This window comes from Coregonus lavaretus (genome assembly GCF_964263955.1).
Source record: "Coregonus lavaretus genome assembly, chromosome: 26".
NCBI lineage: Eukaryota > Metazoa > Chordata > Actinopteri > Salmoniformes > Salmonidae > Coregonus > Coregonus lavaretus.
The window spans coordinates 10,429,607-10,452,210 of NC_140013.1; the positions used below are offsets into that span (position 1 = coordinate 10,429,607).

Consider the following 22,604-nt stretch of genomic DNA (forward strand, 5'->3'; position numbering starts at 1 on the left):
GTTGCATAGTCCCAGAGAGGAGACAGCACAGCTGGGGCAGGAGCTTTGTCATGCCAGCACAAAGGAAGGATTGAGGCGGCTATTTTCGACTCCCTTCGTACATAATCAGTCTGTAACAAAAGCCCCCGTCCCTCTCTGTCAGCCAGCCTGGCTACAGCCAATCACAGGACAGCTCTGGCCTGTCTGCTGTGCCGGCAACCACAGAGGTGTATTCTGATTGGTTGCCAGGTCTGATGATGTTATGATTGGCAGGTGCCTTGTGGAGTGGGATCACAGGGTCAGATATCCCCCATTTAGACACAGAAATGGAACCTGTTCAAAGATTTCTTAAAAGAAAGTAAGATAATGACTGGATTCACTATCCCCTACTTTCTTTTACTGGAGGGAATATTTGAAAATTGAGCTTTAAACAAGTCTTGTTGCAGGACTGTCATTAGAATTTATAATACCATGTTTATGACATAACATTTCAGCTGGAGATGAATCACCCATTTGGTTTTTATTCAAGCACTTTTAAGAAAACATTGCTATTTTTTTTCTCTAGCTAAGGTGTGAGTTATCAGACTGACTGGCTGTGGTGGGCAGGGGGAGTCTGGGGGGGGGATATGAGTAACCGTGTGATAAAACTCAGCAGGCGGAAAAAGATTACTGCCTCTCTTCCCTTAACCTTTCCCTGCACACTTAGCCACAGTTCTCATTTCCAGAAGTGAACACAGACTTAGGCCTGTTAGATCAATGGAGGTTATGCAGGGAATGGATTATCGGGGTTGTTTGATAGTGAGAGTGTAGGGGGTTGATGACAATCATATTTCACCATACAGGCAGCAGGCGGGCAGGGTACTCCCACTCCCGGCACAATTGATCTGTGGGATATATTGATGGAGGGATATTTATGGCCGGTCCCAGTGAGCTCTTTTATTATATCTGATTAAAAAGCTGGAGCACATGGAGCCAGCGAAGGTACAGCACCCCAGAGACTGAAGACAGCAGGGAGAGAGAGAGCAATGGATACAGGATGAGAGATCAAAACAGTGAGGAGACTTGGAAGAAGAAAGAGGTAGGGGTAGCTAATGAGAGAGAGAGCGCGAGAGAGAGAGAGAGAGAGAGAGAGAGAGAGAGAGAGAGAGAGAGGAGAGAGAGAGAGAGAGAGAGAGAGAGAGAGAGAGAGAGAGAGAGAGAGAGAGAGAGAGAGAGAGAGAGAGAGAGAGAAAGAGAGAGAGAGAGAGAGAGAGAGAGAGCTGCAAAATGGGATAGCTGCAAAGGGTAGGAAGGAAGAGGAGAGATTGGGGTGAATGCATCTGGGTATTACGTCTGCCGGTAGCTACAATGTCCCGCACTCCGCTCTGGATGTGGCCATGCCTTTCTTGGCAGGGCAGGGTGATTGCAGGCAGGGGCAGAGGTGAGTGAAGCCTCTGGGTTAGTTACACAAGGCAGTTGGGTGATGGAGTGGACCAGGAAGCGTACAGAATGTCCAGCAGTTCATCTCACCAAACTGAATACATCACAAAGATAGCTGTCATACAGTCAAGCAAGGCCATCTTGATAATGCCAGAAAACAATTCAAATCAAAACAAAAACCTGGTGAAGATAATGTGGATGGTGAGTAGTAGTTGAATCATCATCATTATAATCCTCCCCGTGCTCCTGTGTGCTCCTGTGTGCTCCTGTGTGCTCCTGTGTGCTCCTGTGTGTGCTGCCTGCCTATGACGTGACAGTCCCATGGTGGTATGGTAGACTGGCACTGACTGGCACAAGGCATTATGTAGCCAGTTGGCCGTTCGTTGGCTTGACGGTGACGTCACACATGATGGAAAACAAAAACAAAGCCAGTTGGATTAAAGGGACATCCTATGCCCCCACGGTGACGCTGGACACCCTGTCACCAGCCTGCGGTCCTCACTGGGACTACTGCGACTGCTGCTGTTACTACTGGTGATACTGTCACTATTGCTGCTCAACAAAGACCCTCCACACACTAGGCTGACATGCACAAAGGCACTGGTACAACTAGATAGCATTGACCCAGCATTAGCCAAGTGCTGTGGATTTTATGATATTGTTTTCAAATGGATATGGAGTGTATTGCTATTAAAATGAGAATTGTTGCTTTTAAAGCTGTACCAGTAGAGGCTGCTGACGGGAGAACGGCTCATTATAATGGCTACAACGGAGCAAATGCAATGGCATCAAACCATGTGTTTGATGCATTTGATACCATTCAACTTATTCCGCTCCAGCCATTACCACGAGCCCGTCCTCTGCAATTAAGGTGCCACCAACCTCCTGTGAGCTGTACATGTATGCCAATGGCATAATGTTGGCAGTGGTGGATATGAGACCATTTTTTATGTTTTCTAAAGGTAATCAATGACAGAAATCTTCAACAGTTCAAGGCACCACTATCTCAACCCAATGAAACTGGCCTGTCTCTAGGTGTGAGTTCACCGAGTTTAACATCAAAATACAGTCAAAATAGTGGTATCCTTCTACCATTAGCCTTAAAATGCCCCTTCCCATATCTAACTACTCCCCTGAACAGCATCACTTCCTGGAATAAAACTACTTCCTGGAACATTGCTGACCAGAAGTGAAAAGAGAGAGGGCAGTCTAGAGAATGACAACATAACTTCATATCAATAGTGAAGCTCTTGGTTAAGCGGCATGAGACATCAAACTATGCATTCATCACAATATTTCTGAAATTCAGTCAGAATCAACATCAATCATTTTATTTTGATGATATACTGAATTAACTGAATAACTGAATTAAACCACAGACGGTAATAATGATTCATCTAGAAAAAAAACTGTAAATGAAAACAAACAGGAAACTAATTTCACCCAGACGAGTTGGATATGTAATATTGCGGCTTTTCATCTTTCAGTCAAAAAGCTTTGAGCCTAAGCGGCTTAGAAGGGAGAAATCAGTAATGTTGATAATGCTTGGGGGGGGGGGCCAGCGGGGAGGGCTGGGGGGGTTTGGCTAGGTATTAAATACTGAAAACCGCAATCATGTCAGAGGATTAAGACAAAGCTTCAATATGGTGCCACGCTCCAGCGATAGGGAGGGACAGAGAAGCTGGAGGGGAAGATCAGTGAGCGGTTGGTCGGAACAAACTAAATGTGGAGGGAGTCAACATTTAGGAACAAACAACAAGATGGGGGGACTGTCTCTCACTTAAAGGGAGAGTTCTTTATTCTTCCATCATCATCACCTTTGAACCCCATTAAACTGTCCCTGTGGTGATGTCATACTGGGAGGGCATCCTGAAGGATGGGGTGTCATAGGTGGACAGGGGCAAACGATTTGAAGGTGGTAGCCTGTAGGTGGGTTCATAGGTCAAAGACATGTAAAGGCTGTGGTCTTTATGAACCATGTATTAATAAGCATTTTACTGTAATGTATCTTCCAAACTGGTCCTCATATTAAAGGAAGGAAGAGACGCCACCATCAGTCTCTTGACCTACTTACAGTCTCTGGATACAGTAGACAGCTTCCAGAAACTGGAGAGGTGACCCAGAACAAGTAAGCTCATCAACTGGATGATAATTGGAATGGAAAACACCTAGCTATCTTCTTGTATTCTATAGTCGGCAGCTAACATATGAAAGTGAAAGAGCATATAGCACCTTGAGGCAAATTGCCATCTGAAGGCATGAAATGAGAAATGTTGACATTGACTTTCTTAATCAGTTTCCAGCATTTCTCAAACGACAATATCACATACAACATAAGCAGGAAAAGCCTGACAAATAATAATAATAATATGCCATTTAGCAGACGCTTTTATCCAAAGCGACTTACAGTCATGCGTGCATACATTTTTGTGTATGGGTGGTCCCAGGGATCGAACCCACTACCTTGACATTACAAGCGCCGTGCTCTACCAGCTGAGCTACAGAGGACCACAAATGTCCTCGACTAACCTGTACCCCCGCATAGTGACTCGGCCTCGTTATTGTTATTTTATTGTGTTACTTTTTATTTAGTTTATATAGTAAATATTTTCTTAACTATATTTCTTGAACTGCATTGTTTTTTTGTTTCTTTTGTATTTAAATATTTTTGAAAAATATATTTTTTGGGGGGTAGTTGAGCTTTAATATTGCAGATAGATTGTAACTTCCATCAATGTAATTGTCTGCATCACTTCCAATCCCCCATATGGTTTTCTTCTCCCGCAAATATATAATAATAATATGCCATTTAGCAGACGCTTTTATCCAAAGCGACTTACAGTCATGCGTGCATACATTTTTGTGTATGGGTGGTCCCGGGGATCGAACCCACTACCTTGGCGTTACAAGCGCCGTGCTCTACCAGCTGAGCTACAGAGGACCATGATGACGATGATGATGGTGTGTGTGTGTGTGTGTGTGGTGGAGTGTGTGTGTGTATGGTGGAGTGTGTGTGTCACCCACAATAATTATATTTTATATATATATATATATATATATATATATATATATATATATATATATATATATACATACACATACACATACACATACATGTACATGTACACATACATACATATACATATATATATATATATATATATATATATATATATATATATATATACTTTAAAAATATATATTTCCTTTATTACTTTCCAACCCCACCACCCCTTCCCTAATTGGAGTAAACTGGTGAGTAAACCAGCTTATACATACTATATAAATGTTATGGACACAGTCAATTTTACAATAATTATATTTTGTTTGTTTTTACTCCTGAACTTCCTCTACCCTCAACCTCTCCAATCATTTTCATGATGTCCATCCGTTTTGCTTCTATATACCATATCTCTCCAACTGTGCTCCTTCACAAAAGCTCTCAACCTATAACATATATACTTATTATGGACACAGCATGCCCTACATTAGTCGGAAGTTTACATACACCTTAGCCAAATACATTTAAACTCAGTTTTTCACAATTCCTGACATTTAATCCTAGTAAAAATTCCCTGTTTTAGGTCAGTTAGGATCACCACTTTGTTTTAAGAATGTGAAATGTCAGAATAATAGTAGAGAGAATGATTTATTTCAGCTTTTATTTCTTCATCACATTCCCAGTGGGTCAGAAGTTTACATACACTCATTTAGTATTTGGTAGCATTGCCTTTAAATTTAACTTGGGTCAAACGTTTCGGGTAGCCTTCCACAAGCTTCCAACAACTGAGTCAGGTTTGTAGGCCTCCTTGCTCGCACACACTTTTTCAATTCTGCCCACACATTTTCTATAGGATTGAGGTCATGGATTTGTGATGGCCACTCCAAGACCTTGACATTGTTGTCCTTAAGCCATTTTGCCACAACTTTGGAAGTATGCTTGGGGTCATTGTCCATTTGGAAGACCCATTTGCGACCAAGCTTTAACTTCCTGATGGATGTCTTGAGATGTTGCTTCAATATATCCACATAATTTGCCTTCCTCATGATGCCATCTATTTTGTGAAGTGCACCAATCCCTCCTGCAGCAAAGCACCCCCACAGCATGATGCTGCCACCCCTGTGCTTCACGGTTGGGATGGTGTTCTTCGGCTTGCAAGCCCCCCCTTTTACCTCCAAACATAGCGATGGTCATTATGGCCAAACAGCTCCATTTTTGTTTCTTCAGACAAGTACGATCTTTGTCCCCATGTGCAGTTGCAAACCGTAGTCTGTCTTTTTTATGGCGGTTTTGGAGAAGTGGCTTCTTCCTTGCTGAGCGGCCTTTCAGGTTATGTCGATATATAGGACTTGTTTTACTGTAGATATAGATACTTTTGTACCTGTTTCCTCCAGCATCTTCACAAGGTCCTTTGCTGTTGTTCTGGGATTGATTTGCACTTTCCGCACCAAAGTAAATTCATCTCTAGGAGACAGAACGCGTCTTCTTCCTGAGTGGTATGACGGCTGTGTGGTCCCATGGTGTTTATATTTGCGTACTATTGTTTGTACAGATGAACATGGTACCTTCAGGCGTTTGGAAATTGCTCCCAAGGATGAACCAGACTACAATTATTTTTCTAAGGTCTTGACTGATTTCTTTTGATTTTCCCATGATGTCAAGCAAAGAGGCACTGAGTTTGAAGGTAGTCCTTGAAATACATCCACAGGTACACCTCCAATTGACTCAAATGATGTCAATTAGCCAATCAGAAGCTTCTAAAGCCATGACATCATTTTCTGGAATTTTCCAAGCTGTTTAAAGGCACAGTCAACTTAGTGTATGTAAACTTCTGACCCACTAGAATATGTAAAGTTCTGACCCACTGGATTGCCGTTCCAAATCAAATGGAATATTTTTTCTCATATAATTTAAAAAACTGTTCACTAGGCGTAGGCAAGACCATAAGCAAATAGGTAAACTGGGATAATACTAAAGAGTTAATCAGGGTGATTTTTCCACAAATAGACAGGTATTTACCTTTCCATGGTAGCAAGATCTTATCTGATGGTGATGTGTATATCCACATCACCATCAGACCATTTCATTGGTAAACTACATGGTAATGTAAAAATTGTAATTCTCCAAAATTGAAATGCTCCAGGCATTTATATATAAACCCCAGTCGTACTTTATCAAATGGCTTTTTGAAGTCTGCTATGAATAGTAGGCCTGGTTTCCTAGAGTGTTCTATTGTTTCCAGTATTTGCCTTTTATTATCTCCAATGTATTGCCCATGTAAAAAACCTGTCTGATTAGAATGAATAATGTCCGACAATACCTTTTTAATTCTATGCGCTATACATTTTGCTAGAATTTTTACATCACAACACTGAAGTGTAAGGGGCCTCCAATTTTTAAAATGGACAGGATCTTTATATTTCCCACTTGTATCCTGTTTCAGTAATAATGAAATCAGACCTTCTTCTTGAGTGTCTGATAATCTACCATTTACATAGGAGTGGTTAAAACATGCTAATAACGGTCCTCTGAGTATATCAAAAAAAGTTTGGTATACCTCGACTGGTATGCCATCCAACCCTGGAGTTTTCCCAGACTTAAAGTCTTTAATTGTATCCAGAAGTTCCTCCTCTGTAATTTCACCTTCACATGAGTCTTTCTGTATGGCTGTTAATTTTACATTATCAATATAAAAAAATCCCTACAATTAGCTTCAGTTAGAGGAGATGGAGGTGACTGAAATGAAAACTTCCTCCTTCAAAATATCATTTGGTGAATCATGGGTGACTCCGTCATTTGTAACCAGTTTCAGGAAATTATTTTTGGTAGCATTTCTATGTTGAAGATTTAAAAAGAATTTGGTGCATTTTTCCCCATATTCCATCCAGTTTGCTTTATTTTTATAATATATTACACTTGATCTTTCTTGAATAAGTTTCTCCATTTCTTTTTGTTTTTCCTCTAATTTATTCTGAGCCTCTATGTACAGTTTTTATTGCTATCTATCTGTTCTGTTAGACCTTCTATTTCCTTTGTTAGTATGGACTCTTTTGACCAAAATTGCTTTTGTTTTCGAGATGAGCAATAAATTCCATGGCCTCTAAAGGCACATTTAAAAGTGTCCCATACAATAAGGGGATTTGCTATACCTACACTACCGTTCAAAAGTTTGGGGTCACTTAGAAATGTCCTTGTTTTCGAAAGAAAAGCAATTTTTTTGTCCGTTAAAATAACATCAAATTGATCAGAAATACAGTGTCGACATTGTTAATGTTGTAAATGGCTATTGTTGCTGGAAACGGCTGATTTTTTATGGAATATCTACATAGGCGTACAATCCTGTGTTCCAATGGCACGTTGTGTTTGCTAATCCAAGTTTATCATTTTAAAAGGCTAATTGATCATTAGAAAACCCTTTTGCAATTATGTTAGCACAGCTGAAAACTGTTGTGCTGATTAAAGAAGCAATAAAACTGGCCTTTTTGAGACTAGTTGAGTATCTGGAGCATCAGCAATTGTGGGTTCGATTACAGGCTCAAAATGGCCAGAAACAAATAACTTTCTTCTGAAACTCATCAGTCTATTCTTGTTCTGAGAAATGAAGGCTATTCTATGCAAGACATTGCCAAGAAACTGAAGATCTCGTACAAAGCTGTGTACTACTCCTATCACAGAACAGCACAAACTGGCTCTAACCAGAATAGAAAGAGGAGTGGGAGGCCCCGGTGCACAACTGAGCAAGAGGACAAATACATTAGAGTCTAGTTTGAGAAACAGGCGCATCACAGGTCCTCAACTGGTAGCTTCATTAAATAGTACCCGCAAAACACCAGTCTCAACGTCAACAGTGAAGAGGCGACTCCGGAATGCTAAACCTTCTAGGCAGAGTTGCAAAGAAAAAGCCATATCTCAGACTGCCCATCTTAATCTTTTCTTTTTATTGGCCAGTCTGAGATATGGCTTTTTCTTTGCAACTCTGCATCCCGGAGTCTACACTGAATTTCTGATCAATTTGCTGTTATTTTAATGGACAAAAAAATGATTTTCTTTCGAAAACAAGGACATTTCTAAGTGACCCCAAACTTTTGAACGGTAGTGTATATAGCTATTAAAAATATATATCTATTCAAATATCTTGCATATCTTAATTTCCATCATTATCAGTGAATATGCGTAATAATGTCAGCAGTTCATGCGAAGGATTGTTACCTATAACCCGGATTGCCATAGTATTACATTACATTTTTGTCAAGCAATTATTATCAGTTCCAATTGCGCTCTGGGTGCGATAGCTAATGTCTTAATATCTTTATTCTGCTTGTGATCCCCAAAGAAAGAGTAATGGATGACATGTGTGGCTGCAGCATCCTTTACCTTTTCTCCCTATAGGCCCAGACACCTGCAGGTATGAGCAATGACGCTGTCATACAGAGATCTATTTTCTAATCTACGTTTTTTCAGCCCTTGTAAAATGGAGCAGCAGGCCTCCACTCTGTCGACGCAAGGTCGCAGTAAAATATGGCCTCTACTTTCCAGTAAACGTCGCAGGGGCCTATATTTGGAAGGGGCTGTATCTAATAAATCTTGGCTCCTATAATAATGAATTTTGCCTGTCTCGGCCCAATACTTCTGTGGCCAACTAATTGGTTGGGAATGAAATGCTGGTGAGGCACTATCCCAGGATGAATTGAGGGAGCACGTCTTGTACGGTGGGACAGAGTCTCAAGCACTACACAGCCATTCCTTCTGACTTGATTCGACTTTCTTCCCCATCATTCCCCACGGCACCCACCTCACCCGGAGCCTCCCTCCATGCTCCCCTGGTGGGCCCCCAGACGGGACATCGAAGCAGGTGGACCTTTTGATTTGTCACCCAGGAAGAGCCGCCCGGTGCTCATTTGCATACAGATGCCTCCTTCAGTACAGAGGAAGGACACCCCCCCCCCCCCCCCCCCCCCCCCACCTCCATAAAGCCCCCCCCCCCCCCCCCCCCCCCCCCCCCCCGCTACACTCCTCCAAGACGACAGAAAGGGGCCCTTACAGCCATCTCTTTCTTTAGCCCCCTTTCACTCTCTTCCTCCCTCTTTCTGTGGTCCTTTTCACTCTCTATCTCAACGAGGCCGTTCTCAACATCAGATCGCTAGTTACTGCCAATTCCAATAAGGGAGGAGGGTTGGGGATGTTTGGGAGGGTCGGGGGTGGTGGGGGTCTCGCATCTTGCATCTGGTCTAGCTGGCTGGAGTTTGGGGTCTTGAGTCCCAGGGAGAGGAGATACAACAGAGATGGCCTGTTCTGTTGACAGGGCTAGCAGTAGAAGGATGTACAGGAAATTACAATGCTCTTCTAACAAGGAGCCCAACATCTGAAACTGATTCTACCTTCTCCCATTTCACATGTCCAGACAAGAATCCCATTGAGTGCGATAGAGATTTAACATGTACAGTGATTGGTTCATCTCATAATTTCAATGTATCCCTTTCTGCCTGTGTTGTTCAGAGCAAATTCTAATCAAGCACACAATCTCCTTCACTGACAGCCATGGCACACAGCTGAGGCCCATCTCATGTGTCTAGCCGTGCAAAATGTCATGTCATGAGGGAATTAAGAGTTTAGGCAAATACAATTTCACCTTTAATTAACCCTTTAATCCGGTATCTGTGGTGAACTTGACTCTATGTTCGCTCGCATGTCCCTATGTGATCCACGGCTGCATGAAACCTGAGCCTTGATAGAGGCCATGTCTGTTACCCAGTGGAATCAGGTTCCAGACACAACACGTCTGCCTCTTTGAGAGGCAGAGGTTAGAAAATAAATACATATAGGACACTCCCGAAATAAGCTTATTTACTGTTGAAAGATCTCTAAAATACAGCGTCATTGATTGAAATATAGCACTGGTCAACGAGCACTCACCAGGGTAGAAGTCTTTGGATTTGGACAGCTTGATGGTGGCGCCAGTCTCTTTCTGCAGCTGGACGATGGTCTGTCCTCCCTTGCCGATGATGGAGCCGGCCGCATAGCTGGGGATCAGAACCTTCAGGAAGTACTCACCTTCCTCTGCAGGCAGGAAACAGAAAAAGGAAGTCAGAATATACTACACTCAGGTGATTCATCAACCTGTACTAAAATCATACAGCCACTATCATCCATCTCTGTTTTGCACCCTCTTTCCCCCCTCAACCTATACATTCATCTTTCAGGCATCCTTAAACTCCACAGAAAATCATCTAAGTGCATGGTTAGATTATGATGACATTCCATAACAACTATCCTCTTTCCATGCATTTACAGCTGTAAATCATTTTCACAAATTGATTTAATTTAATTTTTGCGTTTCACAGAAGAATCTGCTCTTTGTCATCATTTTGGCAGACCGTTATTAATAAAGGGCTATGTGATCTGTTAAATCTAATCAAATAGATGTAATGCTTTTGGAAACACAGTCACACATTGCATAACCATATTCCCATATATACACCATCTACCGCTACACAGTCTGGTTTCCATAAATGTCTCTTACACTTTGGTCAGTTTCAAAACTACTGTATCCATAACAGAGAAAACTTTTACACTGCTCTCAGCTCCTGTTCTTCCGCCCACCCTCCTTGGATATAGGACAAAACACGAAGGCACACAGGCTACTGTAGTAGGAACACAACTGAAACATCAAAAGCTTGAAGACATGAAGGCATTGCTTCAAAGTTGGCAGATGGGGGGTTAGCAGCAGAGAGGAAACAAAGCTACCCCCCAACCCCGGAACAAAAGTGTCTTTGTTTTGTATGACGATGGCTACCTGACTGCTGGAGCATCCACATGCTTCCCATCCAAAACAGTTCAGAACAGTACCAGTCAAAAGTTTGGACACACCTACTCATTCAAGGGTTTTTCTTTATTTCTACTATTTTCTACATTGTAGAATAATAGTGAAGACATCAAAACTATTAAATAACACATATGGAATCATGTAGTAGCCAAAAAAGTGTTAAACAAATCAAAATATATTTTCTATTTGAGATTCTTCAAAGTAGCCACCCTTTGCCTTGATGACAGCTTTGCACACTCTTGGCATTCTCTCAACCAGCTTCAACTGGAATGCTTTTCCAACAGTCTTGAAGGAGTTCCCACATATGCTGAGCACTTGTTGGCTGCGGTCCAACTCATCCCGAACCATCTCAATTGGGTTGAGGTCGGGTGATTGTGGAGGCCAGGTCATCTGATGCAGCACTCCATCACTCTCCTTCTTGGTCAAATAGCCCTTACAAAGCCTGGAGGTGTGTTGGTTCATTGTCCTGTTGAAAAACAAATGATAGTCCCACTAAGCCCAAACCAGATGGATGGCGTATCGCTGCAGAATGCTGTGGTAGCCATGCTGGTTAAGTGTGCCTTGAATTCAGCAAAGAACCCCCACACCATAACACCTCCTCCTCCATGCTTTACGGTGGGAACTACACATGCAGAGATCATCTGTTCACCCACACTGTGTCTCACAAAGACACAGCGGTTGGAACCAAAAATCTCCAATTTGGACTCCAGACCAAAGGACACATTTCCACCGGTCTAATGTCCATTGCTTGTGTTTCTTGGCCCAAGCAAGTCTCTTCTTCTTATTGGTGTCCTTTAGTAGTGGTTTCTTTGCAGCAATTCAACCATGAAGGCCTGATTCACACAGTCTCCTCTGAACAGTTGATGTTGAGACGTGTCTGTTACTTGAACACTGTGAAGCATTTATTTGGGCTGCAATTTCTGAGGCTGGTAACTCTAATGAACTTATCCTCTGCAGCAGAGGTAACTCTGTGTCTTCCTTTCCTGTGGCGGTCCTCATGAGAGCCAGTTTCGCTTGATAGGTTTTTTTGACTGCACTTGAAGAAACTTTAAAAGGTCTTGAAATATTCCAAATTGACTGACGTTCTTGTCTTAAAGTAATGATGGACTGTCATTTCTCTTTGCTTATTTGAGCTGTTTTTGCCATAATATGGACATGGTCTTTTACAAAATAGGGCTATCTTCTGTATACCCCCCCTACCTTGTCACAACACAACTGATTAGCTCAAACGCATTAAGAAGGAAAGAAATTCCACAAATTAACTTTTAAGAAGGCACACCTGTTAATTGAAATGCATTCCAGGTGACTACCTCATGAAGCTGGTTGAGAGAATGCCAAGAGTGTGCAAAGCTGTCATCAAGGCAACTTTGAAGAAACTCAAATATCAAATATATTTTGATTTGTTTAACACTTTTTTGGATACTACATGATTCCATATGTGTTATTTAATAGTGTTGATGTCTTCACTACTATTGTACAATGTAGAAAATAGTAAAAATAAAGAAAAACCCTTGAATGAGTAGGTGTGGATTTTTTCACTTGAGAAATACTGCACCAAAGATCTCTTTGGCAGAAATGTTAAAATTAATGGCAGATTTCTTAAATTCTGACTATTTTGAGGAGGTGTTTGCTGGCTACAGCATCTCAAGATGGACAAACAGTCCTATTGCCACTTCTAGTTTTTCAAGCTAAGGTCTTTTCAAGTGGTCGAGCACACTCGCGTACCTAGGCGCCAGCCGAACCGAAGCATGCAGAAGCCTTAAGCCAGCAACCGGCCGTAGCCTATTCCCTGACAGGGACTTTAAGGTCTATAGCCTCTTCCCTGACTGAGACTTTAAGGTCTATAGCCTCTTCCCTGGCTGAGACTTTAAGGTCTATAGCCTCTTCCCTGGCTGAGACTTTAAGGTCTATAGCCTCTTTCCTGACTGGGACTTTAAGGTCTATAGCCTCTTCCCTGACTGAGACTTTAAGGTCTATAGCCTCTTCCCTGACTGGGACTTTAAGGTCTATAGCCTCTTGCTTGACTGAAACTTTAATGTCTATAGCCTCTTGCTTGACTGAGACTTTAAGGTCTATAGCCTCTTCCCTGACTGAGACTAATGTCTATAGCCTCTTCCCTGACTGGGACTTTAAGGTCTATAGCCTCTTCCCTGACTGGGACTTTAAGGTCTATAGCCTCTTCCCTGACTGAGACTTTAATGTCTATAGCCTCTTCCCTGACTGGGACTTTAAGGTCTATAGCCTCTTCCCTGACTGGGACTTTAAGGTCTATAGCCTCTTCCCTGACTGGGACTTTAAGGTCTATAGCCTCTTCCCTGACTGAGACTTTAAGGTCTATAGCCTCTTCCCTGACTGAGACATTAAGGTCTATAGCCTCTTCCCTGACTGGGACTTTAAGGTCTATAGCCTCTTCCCTGACTGAGACTTTAAGGTCTATAGCCTCTTCCCTGACTGGGACTTTAAGGTCTATAGCCTCTTCCCTGACTGGGACTTTAAGGTCTATAGCCTCTTCCCTGACTGAGACTTTAAGGTCTATAGCCTCTTCCCTGACTGGGACTTTAAGGTCTATAGCCTCTTCCCTGACTGAGACTTTAAGGTCTATAGCCTCTTCCCTGACTGGGACTTTAAGGTCTATAGCCTCTTCCCTGACTGAGACTTTAAGGGCTATAGCCTCTTCCCTGACTGGGACTTTAAGGTCTATAGCCTATTCCCTGACTGGGACTTTAAGGTCTATAGCCTCTTCCCTGACTGGGACTTTAAGGTCTATAGCCTCTTCCCTGACTGGGACTTTAAGGTCTATAGCCTCTTCCCTGACTGGGACTTTAAGGTCTATAGCCTCTTCCCTGACTGAGACTTTAAGGTCTATAGCCTCTTCCCTGACTGGGACTTTAAGGTCTATAGCCTCTTCCCTGACTGGGACTTTAAGGTCTATAGCCTCTTCCCTGACTGGGACTTTAAGGTCTATAGCCTCTTCCCTGACTGGGACTTTAAGGTCTATAGCCTCTTCCCTGACTGAGACTTTAAGGTCTATAGCCTCTTCCCTGACTGAGACTTTAAGGTCTATAGCCTCTTCCCTGACTGGGACTTTAAGGTCTATAGCCTCTTCCCTGACTGGGACTTTAAGGTCTATAGCCTCTTCCCTGGCTGAGACTTTAAGGTCTATAGCCTCTTCCCTGACTGGGACTTTAATGTCTATAGCCTCTTCCCTGACTGGGACTTTAAGGTCTATAGCCTCTTCCCTGACTGGGACTTTAAGGTCTATAGCCTCTTCCCTGACTGAGACTTTAAGGTCTATAGCCTCTTCCCTGACTGGGACTTTAATGTCTATAGCCTCTTCCCTGACTGGGACTTTAAGGTCTATAGCCTCTTCCCTGACTGGGACTTTAAGGTCTATAGCTTCTTCCCTGACTGGAACATGAACCCTCAAACTACCGACTGAGGTCATTTTGACCCCATAGGTGGTTTCTTAAATTCTTACATTTTCTTATGACTTGTCAGTCAACTTTTTCTTAATAAATCTAAATAATTATTTTAAATTGACTTTTTAAAAATTCAAGTCCTTTTGACCTCATTTTGACCACATAATTCCGCCTATAGAAATGGTATAGATAGGACCTTCATTTGAGTCTAGGTTTCTCTGGGGACATAATTACAAGTTATCCATGCCACCAGAGGGTGGAGGGGGACCTGTATTATTAATTATTAATATGCCATTTAGCAGACGCTTTTATCCAAAGCGACTTACAGTCATGCGTGCATACATTTTTGTGTATGGGTGGTCCCGGGGATCGAACCCACTATCTTGGCGTTACAAGCGCCGTGCTCTACCAGCTGAGCTACAGAGGACCACACTGTATCAGTGATTTTGACCAGATAGACGGATCATCTACAAAGATATAGCTCCCCATGTACTCACCTAAAATTCTGCTTTTCTGTACCACGTATCGTATGACTGTGTACAAAACCAAAATTACCTTATTTTCTTTAATATAGAAATCTGCCAATGGTATACAAAGTCTGCCAATGGTCTAAATACTTGATAGAACTGCAATACTGAAGTCAGATATGTTCTGAATCTCTGCGTATTCTCTGAAAAGTCATTATTCTAGGGCAGGGCCCTACAACCCTGTTCCTGGAGCGTTACCGTCCTGTAGGTTTTCGCTTCAACACAAATCTAGCACACCTGATTCTAATAATGAGCTAGTTGATAAGATTATCCAGGTTAGTTACAACTGGGATAGGAATGAAAACCTACAGGAGGGTAGCTCTCCAGGAACAGGGTTGGAGATCCCTGTTCTAGGGCAAATCTAAAAAACGATTTATTTGAATCCAGGTTTCTCCAGAGACATAATATTAAGCTGAGCAGCTCAAGCCCCTGGTTCACCTGGAGAAGATTGACCTCAAGAGACACATGTAAGAAGGGGTGTGTTATGATGAGCCTCTGTTGACTGTCATGGACAAAGTGGCATTTTTATTTAGGGGGAGGGGAACCTATTGGAGTGATCTTGACCTGATCACCTGCAGATATGGAGCACCTTATGTACTTGCCTATGGTTATAACTGGTTATAACTAGGTATGACCGTGCACAAAATCTAAATTACCTTAGATATATGCTTAGGTGCAGTCAAAACAGCTCATAAAATTATGTCAGTGGTATGAATGCTTGGTAGAATTGTAATACAGAAACCAGCTAGCTCCCCTCTGAACGTACATATAGTGCTGTATTGGTATGTATTCTCCGAAAAATAGTTCTGCTATGGAAAATGTTATATAAATACCAGAATTCCTTTAATACCCTCCAATATTCTATATGTGCAACTTGTTATGGTATTTTGGTTGCTATAACATTAGTTTTGAAGTGACTTTGAGGATTTGGGAATGCTTTTTGAAGCATCCTGCCATAGGCCCTACCACTCCCATTGTGTCACCAGCAGTGATGCTAATGCTGGCTGTGGGGTAAGTAAATAAAGAAAACTAAGCCATATGTCTTTCAGGATCAATTGGTGAATTCCTTTTTGTCCCATAAATTTAGCATATTTCAAATGTTGTTGTACTGCCCCTTTAAATGACAGACATTTTTACCACACATATGACACTTAACTGAATGAATATTTACTTAACTGAATGATACTACAATCAAATTATGGTAATTCAGCTTTTTAGTGTTAATGTGGATGTGTATAAGGGAATGTATTTATTTCAGTTTTACATAATATGCTAATTAACTGTAGCTTCGCTAAAATAACAGTATGTTTTGGTAAAACACTTTTATCTGATAACATTATTTACATGTCTAATGATGTTTTGAAAATATTTAAGTTGATATTTTTCTATTATTTTTGCTTTTTCCAATAGTTTCTTCTTGGGGTCAAAATGACCCAAGTTGGTAATTCATGTATGTAAAATATGTTGGTAGTTTGAGGGTTAAGGTGACATTGTATCGCAGTGTCTCAACCAATTGCCTGGGTCCTCTCCTCCTCTCCTAATATTCCACCACAATTAATCCAGGTTGACTCCCCCAAGGCGGCAGATATAAATAGGATTATTATTACGAGGGCATGGTTTTGTGTCACTTCACCACACACATGCACTGTTGATGTGCAAGCTACACTACGGATGGAACAGGGCATAATACCTGTTCTATACTAATGCAACAGCAATCAATCCACTGTGCAAGATGTGGAGAAGGGATGGGGGGGGGTCATGAGTTATGACACCATTGCCTTTTGATTGCCGGTTATAATGATGGCTACCCTCACACTTTGACTTGAGTTGCAATAAAATAGCGACACCTCTTGCATGTGTATTGATGACTTCCTAGCATGTGTTCAGGAGTGTCATGCTATTTCTAACCAAGAACACTAAGTACCTTATAGAGTGTTGGTGAGGGAGATGGTGAGAGGGGTGCAGGCAGGCAGACAGAAGAGGTTTTGGCCTGGCTGGGGGAATCATCAGCTAATTGAGAGAGTTCATTATCTTTCATCAAAACACTCACTGGTCCTGCTATAATCTCATTAATCGATGCACCCCCACTTCTTGTGTTGTGTGTGTGTGTGTGCAGAGAGTGTTTGTTAGAAATAGTGTTTTCTAAGCACTGCTTTTCTCCTCAGCATGCTCCAAATCATAAAATTGCACCTGGTCTGTTGAACCCACCCAAGGGGCGATGGAGAGAGAGCGCTTTACACGAGGAGGAAATACGATACTTTCCGTTCTAACTGGGAGTAAGGTCATAGCGATGAAATCATACATAGAGCTGGGACAGACCTCTGCGTTTTAAAGCAGGTTATAGCATTGTTTTCTCCCGCACAGCACCAGCTGACAGTAAGCCTGCCTGCGCTGAGTATAAGAAGCAGCAGAACTGCCTGCGTTCTGCATTGACCCAGATTCCCAATAAAGCCAAGACTGACCTCGTTTTGATTGGGATGGGTCTACTTTTAACCAGCCTCAGTTAATAAGGGAATTGATAAATAATATCAAACACAAACGGGTTCTGCTGCTGCACATGAACCCTGATACGCACTCAATACAAGTACACACACACAAATACAACAAATACACAGACAGACAGGTGGACATACATACATACTGTATATCCATATAAACATCTCATAAACAGTAAACACACACCTTTCATATACAGTGGGCCACTTTTAGACATAAAAATTATGTTCTAATTGTCTCTGTTTTTAATCATTATTATACAGATCTGACTGTATCATGGCGAGTCCCAGTTACTCAGATGATAATCCTGCATGCAGCCCTTCCTAATCAAGCATGATGACTGTGCAGATGCTCGGCTATTCCTGTCTAGACAATCAGCATGCATTCTACATCGATCTCTGATAGGGAACAAAAAACCACTCGCTCTAACCCTGTCAGATATATTTCCTTGACGCTGTCATAAAATAGCCAAGGCAGGCTAGGGCAGAACATCCTTAGATTAAATGTGTACGTTTTGTGTGAAGAGGCTTTTAGCTGAACTCTTGTGGGTTTTAAATAATTGGCTCATACATCCCAGTGAAGACTGTGGATGGATTGATATAAATGAGCATGGACCTGAAAGAGACGTGATCCGCCCTGAGCAGATGTTAGGCATCAGGATTGTAGTTCCTAGTCTTAGTCTTCTTTCCGCTCACACAACACAAACAGGGAAAGATCCCAGCAGTTAAAGTTTCTGCAGGAACATAGTAATTTAATCTCACTTGTCAGTGCATAAGACTTAAAGGGTTACTTCAGGATTTTGGCAATGAGGCCCTTTATCTACTTCCCCAGTATCAGATAAACTTGTGGATACCATTTCTACATCTCTGCGAGCAGTTTGAAGGAAGTTGCTAACAAGTGCTAGCGCAATTGCTAACTTGCGTTAGCGCAATGACTGGAAGTCTATGGGTATTTGCTAGCACGCTAGTTAGCATTGGCTCACAAAACTACCTCAAACGTCCTTCTTACTGGACACAGAGACATAAAAATGGTATCCACAAGTTCATCTGACTGTGGGGAAGTAGATAAAGGGCCTCATTGCCAAAATCCAGAAGTGCCCTTTTAAATGGAGGAAAATCAGTCGACTATTGTGTATTTGTGTGTGCGTGCATGCGTGCGTATGTGTGTTGTCAGAGAAATGCTTCTAACTCACCACTCCCCATATGTTCTATTGGGAAAACGACAAAGTGAGCCAGCTAGGTCAGAATACATCCCGCATGTCTTACTCATACTATGCTTGGCGTTGGATCAATGTCATTCGGTCAAGGGTGTGTGTGTGTGTGTGTGTGTGTCATTATGTGTGTATGTAAGGGTTAGCTACAATAAATAATGAATAGGCACCTGACATAATAAACTAGTTGATAAACACAGCAATCTGTTGCTAGGGGCTCCCAGGAGTCCTGGAGCCCAGAATAGGCTCCATCAGCCTGGACGGTTCTGGGGATCTGGTGTCGGGGGCTGGGTGGGCCTCTGGGCTAGGCTAAAGCAGTGGGGAGTTGGAAAAATGCAGTTCACTTAAGCTGGGTGAGTTTGTGTGGGGGAGCGGGGCTTAGTCTCACCCTCCACTCCTTTTGTTCAAGTTAAATCTCCACACCAGTTAGCGGACAACCACTTGTCTTGGTTCTATATGGGGCCTACTCTGAGTCATGAACCCTAGAACATGAATAAGGCTGAATAAAAGGTATTTCACATCTGTAGCCATTCTGTTGTCTCAGAGTGTTTTCAAGGTCACCAGTGAATCTGTATGACCTCCTGGTGGCTGTCCTCCGTTCCTTATATAGCCAGATGCATAATGTGTTTCCGTTTGGTCTAACCAGTGTATAGTCTTTTCAAAATGTCCCCCCTTCTAGTGTCCACATTTGACCCTTTCTGGACACGGCTATCTGAACTATGCTAATGCCCATACTGAGCGACACTCCATCTCCAGTGTGTGTGAGTGTGTGAAAGGCGCCATGCATTGTTCGTCAAGCATGGCTGTTTCGAGAGTGGGCTAGATCTTCCCCTCTGCATCACTCTTTTCATCGCTCTCATCCATATTCATCGTGAGGCCTCTCCTCCACTCGGCAGCGGGCTGGAGGAGACAGGCGACTTCTGCGTCCAATTGTAAGCCACCATTTCGAGAGCATCACCCGCCCCAACCCTAACCCCGCCCTATACAATGGGATTTTTTTTTTCTTTGACGCAGTGCTTTAAAAAAATAACAGATGAAGAAGAAGAAGAAGCAGCGCCCCCTTCATGTTAATGGTAATGGATGGGGATGGATGGGCAGACACGGCTGCATGCGGTTGCTGGGGGTAGGTAGTGAATGGCAGCTTGTGATTGATGGGGAGGTGAGTGGGTAGGTGGAGTAGAGGGCTCAGTCGTGATGGGCTGAAGGAGAACCATGATTTGCATAGATGGAGAGCAAGAGAGCGCCGTGCTGCCTAGAAACGCTCAGCTGAAAAACAGCCATGCCGCAGAGAAGTGGGAGGACGCAGTGTTTCGGCTACAACAGCCCGGGCTAACACACACTGGGTGGCTACGAGATTGGCGGGCGATAGGCCGGGACAAAGCTTATATTTGCCCTTTGTTCATAGTGCTCCTTCACCATCATTGACAAATCAATTTGCAAATGTTTATGCAAAGCCTCTATAAAAAAACAGCTCTGCTCTCTTTTGGTCTTTTTCACTCTGTGAAAGTGTGACGCATTCTCCTCAGCACCATTGGATCAATCCGGGGAAGGTAAGTCAGCTCAGCTCCGGAGAGGAAAGCAACACAAAACACTATCGATGCGATCGATAACATCAAAGGCCCTGTCCAATAGACCGATGGCTCAGTGCTGTGTATGGGTTCTGCCAGAGAGGGGGGTAGAGTTGGAGAATCATCACACCCCCTCCCCCTCCCATCACTAGCTCGTCTGGGTCCTCAACGTCCTCACACCCCCTCTCTGTTCACCCTCCACCCTCCCCGGACTTATTCACAGTCTCCTCACGTCATTTGGTAAGGGCATTAAAAGGCCTCCTCACCACTGTCCACTAAAGCCACTTTGGTGCCAGTCCATCCATTTACGAAATGACTTCATCATATCTTATTAACGTGGACAGAGGGGAATATAATGTTTTTATTTATAAGAGGGGAGTTGGGCTGAAGACCTATCTGAATATGCGTCCCATGGGTATGCAGTGGGAGCAAGTCAAGCATGTGGATTGTAAATGAAATCAAACCAAGGGAGTCGGTGATAAGAGTGTCACCATATATAACATGTAAACATGATTTATAGCCTCTATAGGCTACAGCACAATGCACTCTCATCCCATATCTTCTGTAGTATGACTGAGACAGAGATGAACATTCAGTAGAGTAGACAATATTTAGATAACACAACATTCATTGAGGTTGAAATAGGTCTAATCCACTTTATCATCATTCCCAATCAATCCCCCCTTTAACAATGACATGCAAAAGGAATGATGATCATGTTAATTACGAAATTATAAACAACCAATTGAATATACACAACATATCCAATAGCTAGGCAAATATTACAAATATGATAACCTTTTCAATTCCATAAATATGAATAGCATGACAAAATAAGCATGGCAGTTTAACATGAAAATGGATGCTATGGACTTAATTATATAAAACGTAAACATATGCCTACATTTTCTGCAGATGATATGCTTATAATCAAAGCTTTCATGATAGTCCATATAGATAAGATGCTTATGAATTGAGCTATATTTAATCAGTTTAGCTCAATAAAAGATGTAGGCCGAATATATGAAATCAGATTTACAAGTTTTCCTAAATAGTTTCAGAAAAGATTGGGTTATTGTAGTCTGCAGACTATTTTTGCCTTTCTTTAGGAACTATTCATATCACTGTCAAACTGCTATAGCAATATTGTAATTTAGTAAGCGAATAGCAAAAGAAAGTAGAATAACAACAAAATCAAATTGTCTCTCTTACCATGTGCCTCAGAGTGTGATTCCTGGTGAGGGAATACAATGCCTTCAGTTTCAAAAAGGGGCTGCAGGAAGGCCACTATACAGAAAGAGGAAGCACATTGTGTGTGTGTGGCAAAACTAATGTTATCACAAATGATTATGAGGTACTGTACCCCCCTGTAACTGGCTTCAATGTCCTGAAGTCTACAACTGATTCTGTTTCCTACATACAGTATCAATGGTTGCTCTGCTATAGACACATTCAATTACTCTGGGGTATTATGATCATGAGGGTATTGTTTAGAATGGTCTCAGTGGATCTTTAGTGAACAAGTTCTGAATGTTTGTGTGTGATGCAAATATTAAAACATCAAGCTATTGAAGTGGTTGCTAACATTGAACTTGTTATAACCGACTGCTATAATGCTTTACAACTTGTTATAAGCATGTATGAGCCTTTATAATGTATTCTTATAAAGCTTGTATCTTTCCAGGACATTGCTTTTTATATCATTTCTGAGAAAGTAATTCCAATGTTTAAACAAAAACAAACTGTCATTTTACTATGTGTAATCTCATTGAGTAGATAGATGTGTGTGTGTAAGTGTTTTGAGATAGATGTGTGTGTGTAAGTGTTTTGACTGGGCGTCTGTTGACTACAATACTCCATGGGAAAGTGTGGTGGTTTACTGTACTCAAGCTGTTCTCATAATCACAGACATTTAATTTGGTCAAATGGATGAGATATGTGTGTAGGTAATGTCTCCCAAGAGTGCTGCATGGTTTTTAGATATGTGCAGCTGTGCATCGATTCGTTTTAACAAAGCTGTCTCACTTAATTTCTTTGACAGCGTTTAATCATCGTAATGCATTGTGGGAAATTACTTATTTGGTCACTATGTGGCTATTTTTGGTTGTAAGCAATATCATGATATTGTTATGTGTGTGGTAAGTAGGTGTGCCACACTAAAA

General features: G+C 42.1%; 1 protein-coding gene across 4 annotated transcripts in view; it reads right to left on the minus strand.

Moving 5' to 3' along the window:
• Nucleotides 1–22,604, minus strand: part of LOC311102194 (RNA-binding protein Nova-1-like) — a gene marked incomplete at both ends in the record, with an annotated part of 47,414 nt that overhangs the window by 23,681 nt on the left and 1,129 nt on the right. For 2 of the 4 annotated variants that reach the window (XM_084143447.1, XM_084143444.1), the window contains one exon: nt 10,313–10,456. In XM_084143447.1, coding sequence (XP_083999573.1) covers nt 10,313–10,456 — 144 coding nt within the window. Of the gene's footprint in view, nt 1–10,294; nt 10,457–21,654; nt 21,730–22,604 lie in introns of all 4 variants that reach the window. The other 2 variants (XM_084143445.1, XM_084143446.1) reach the window with 2 other exon arrangements.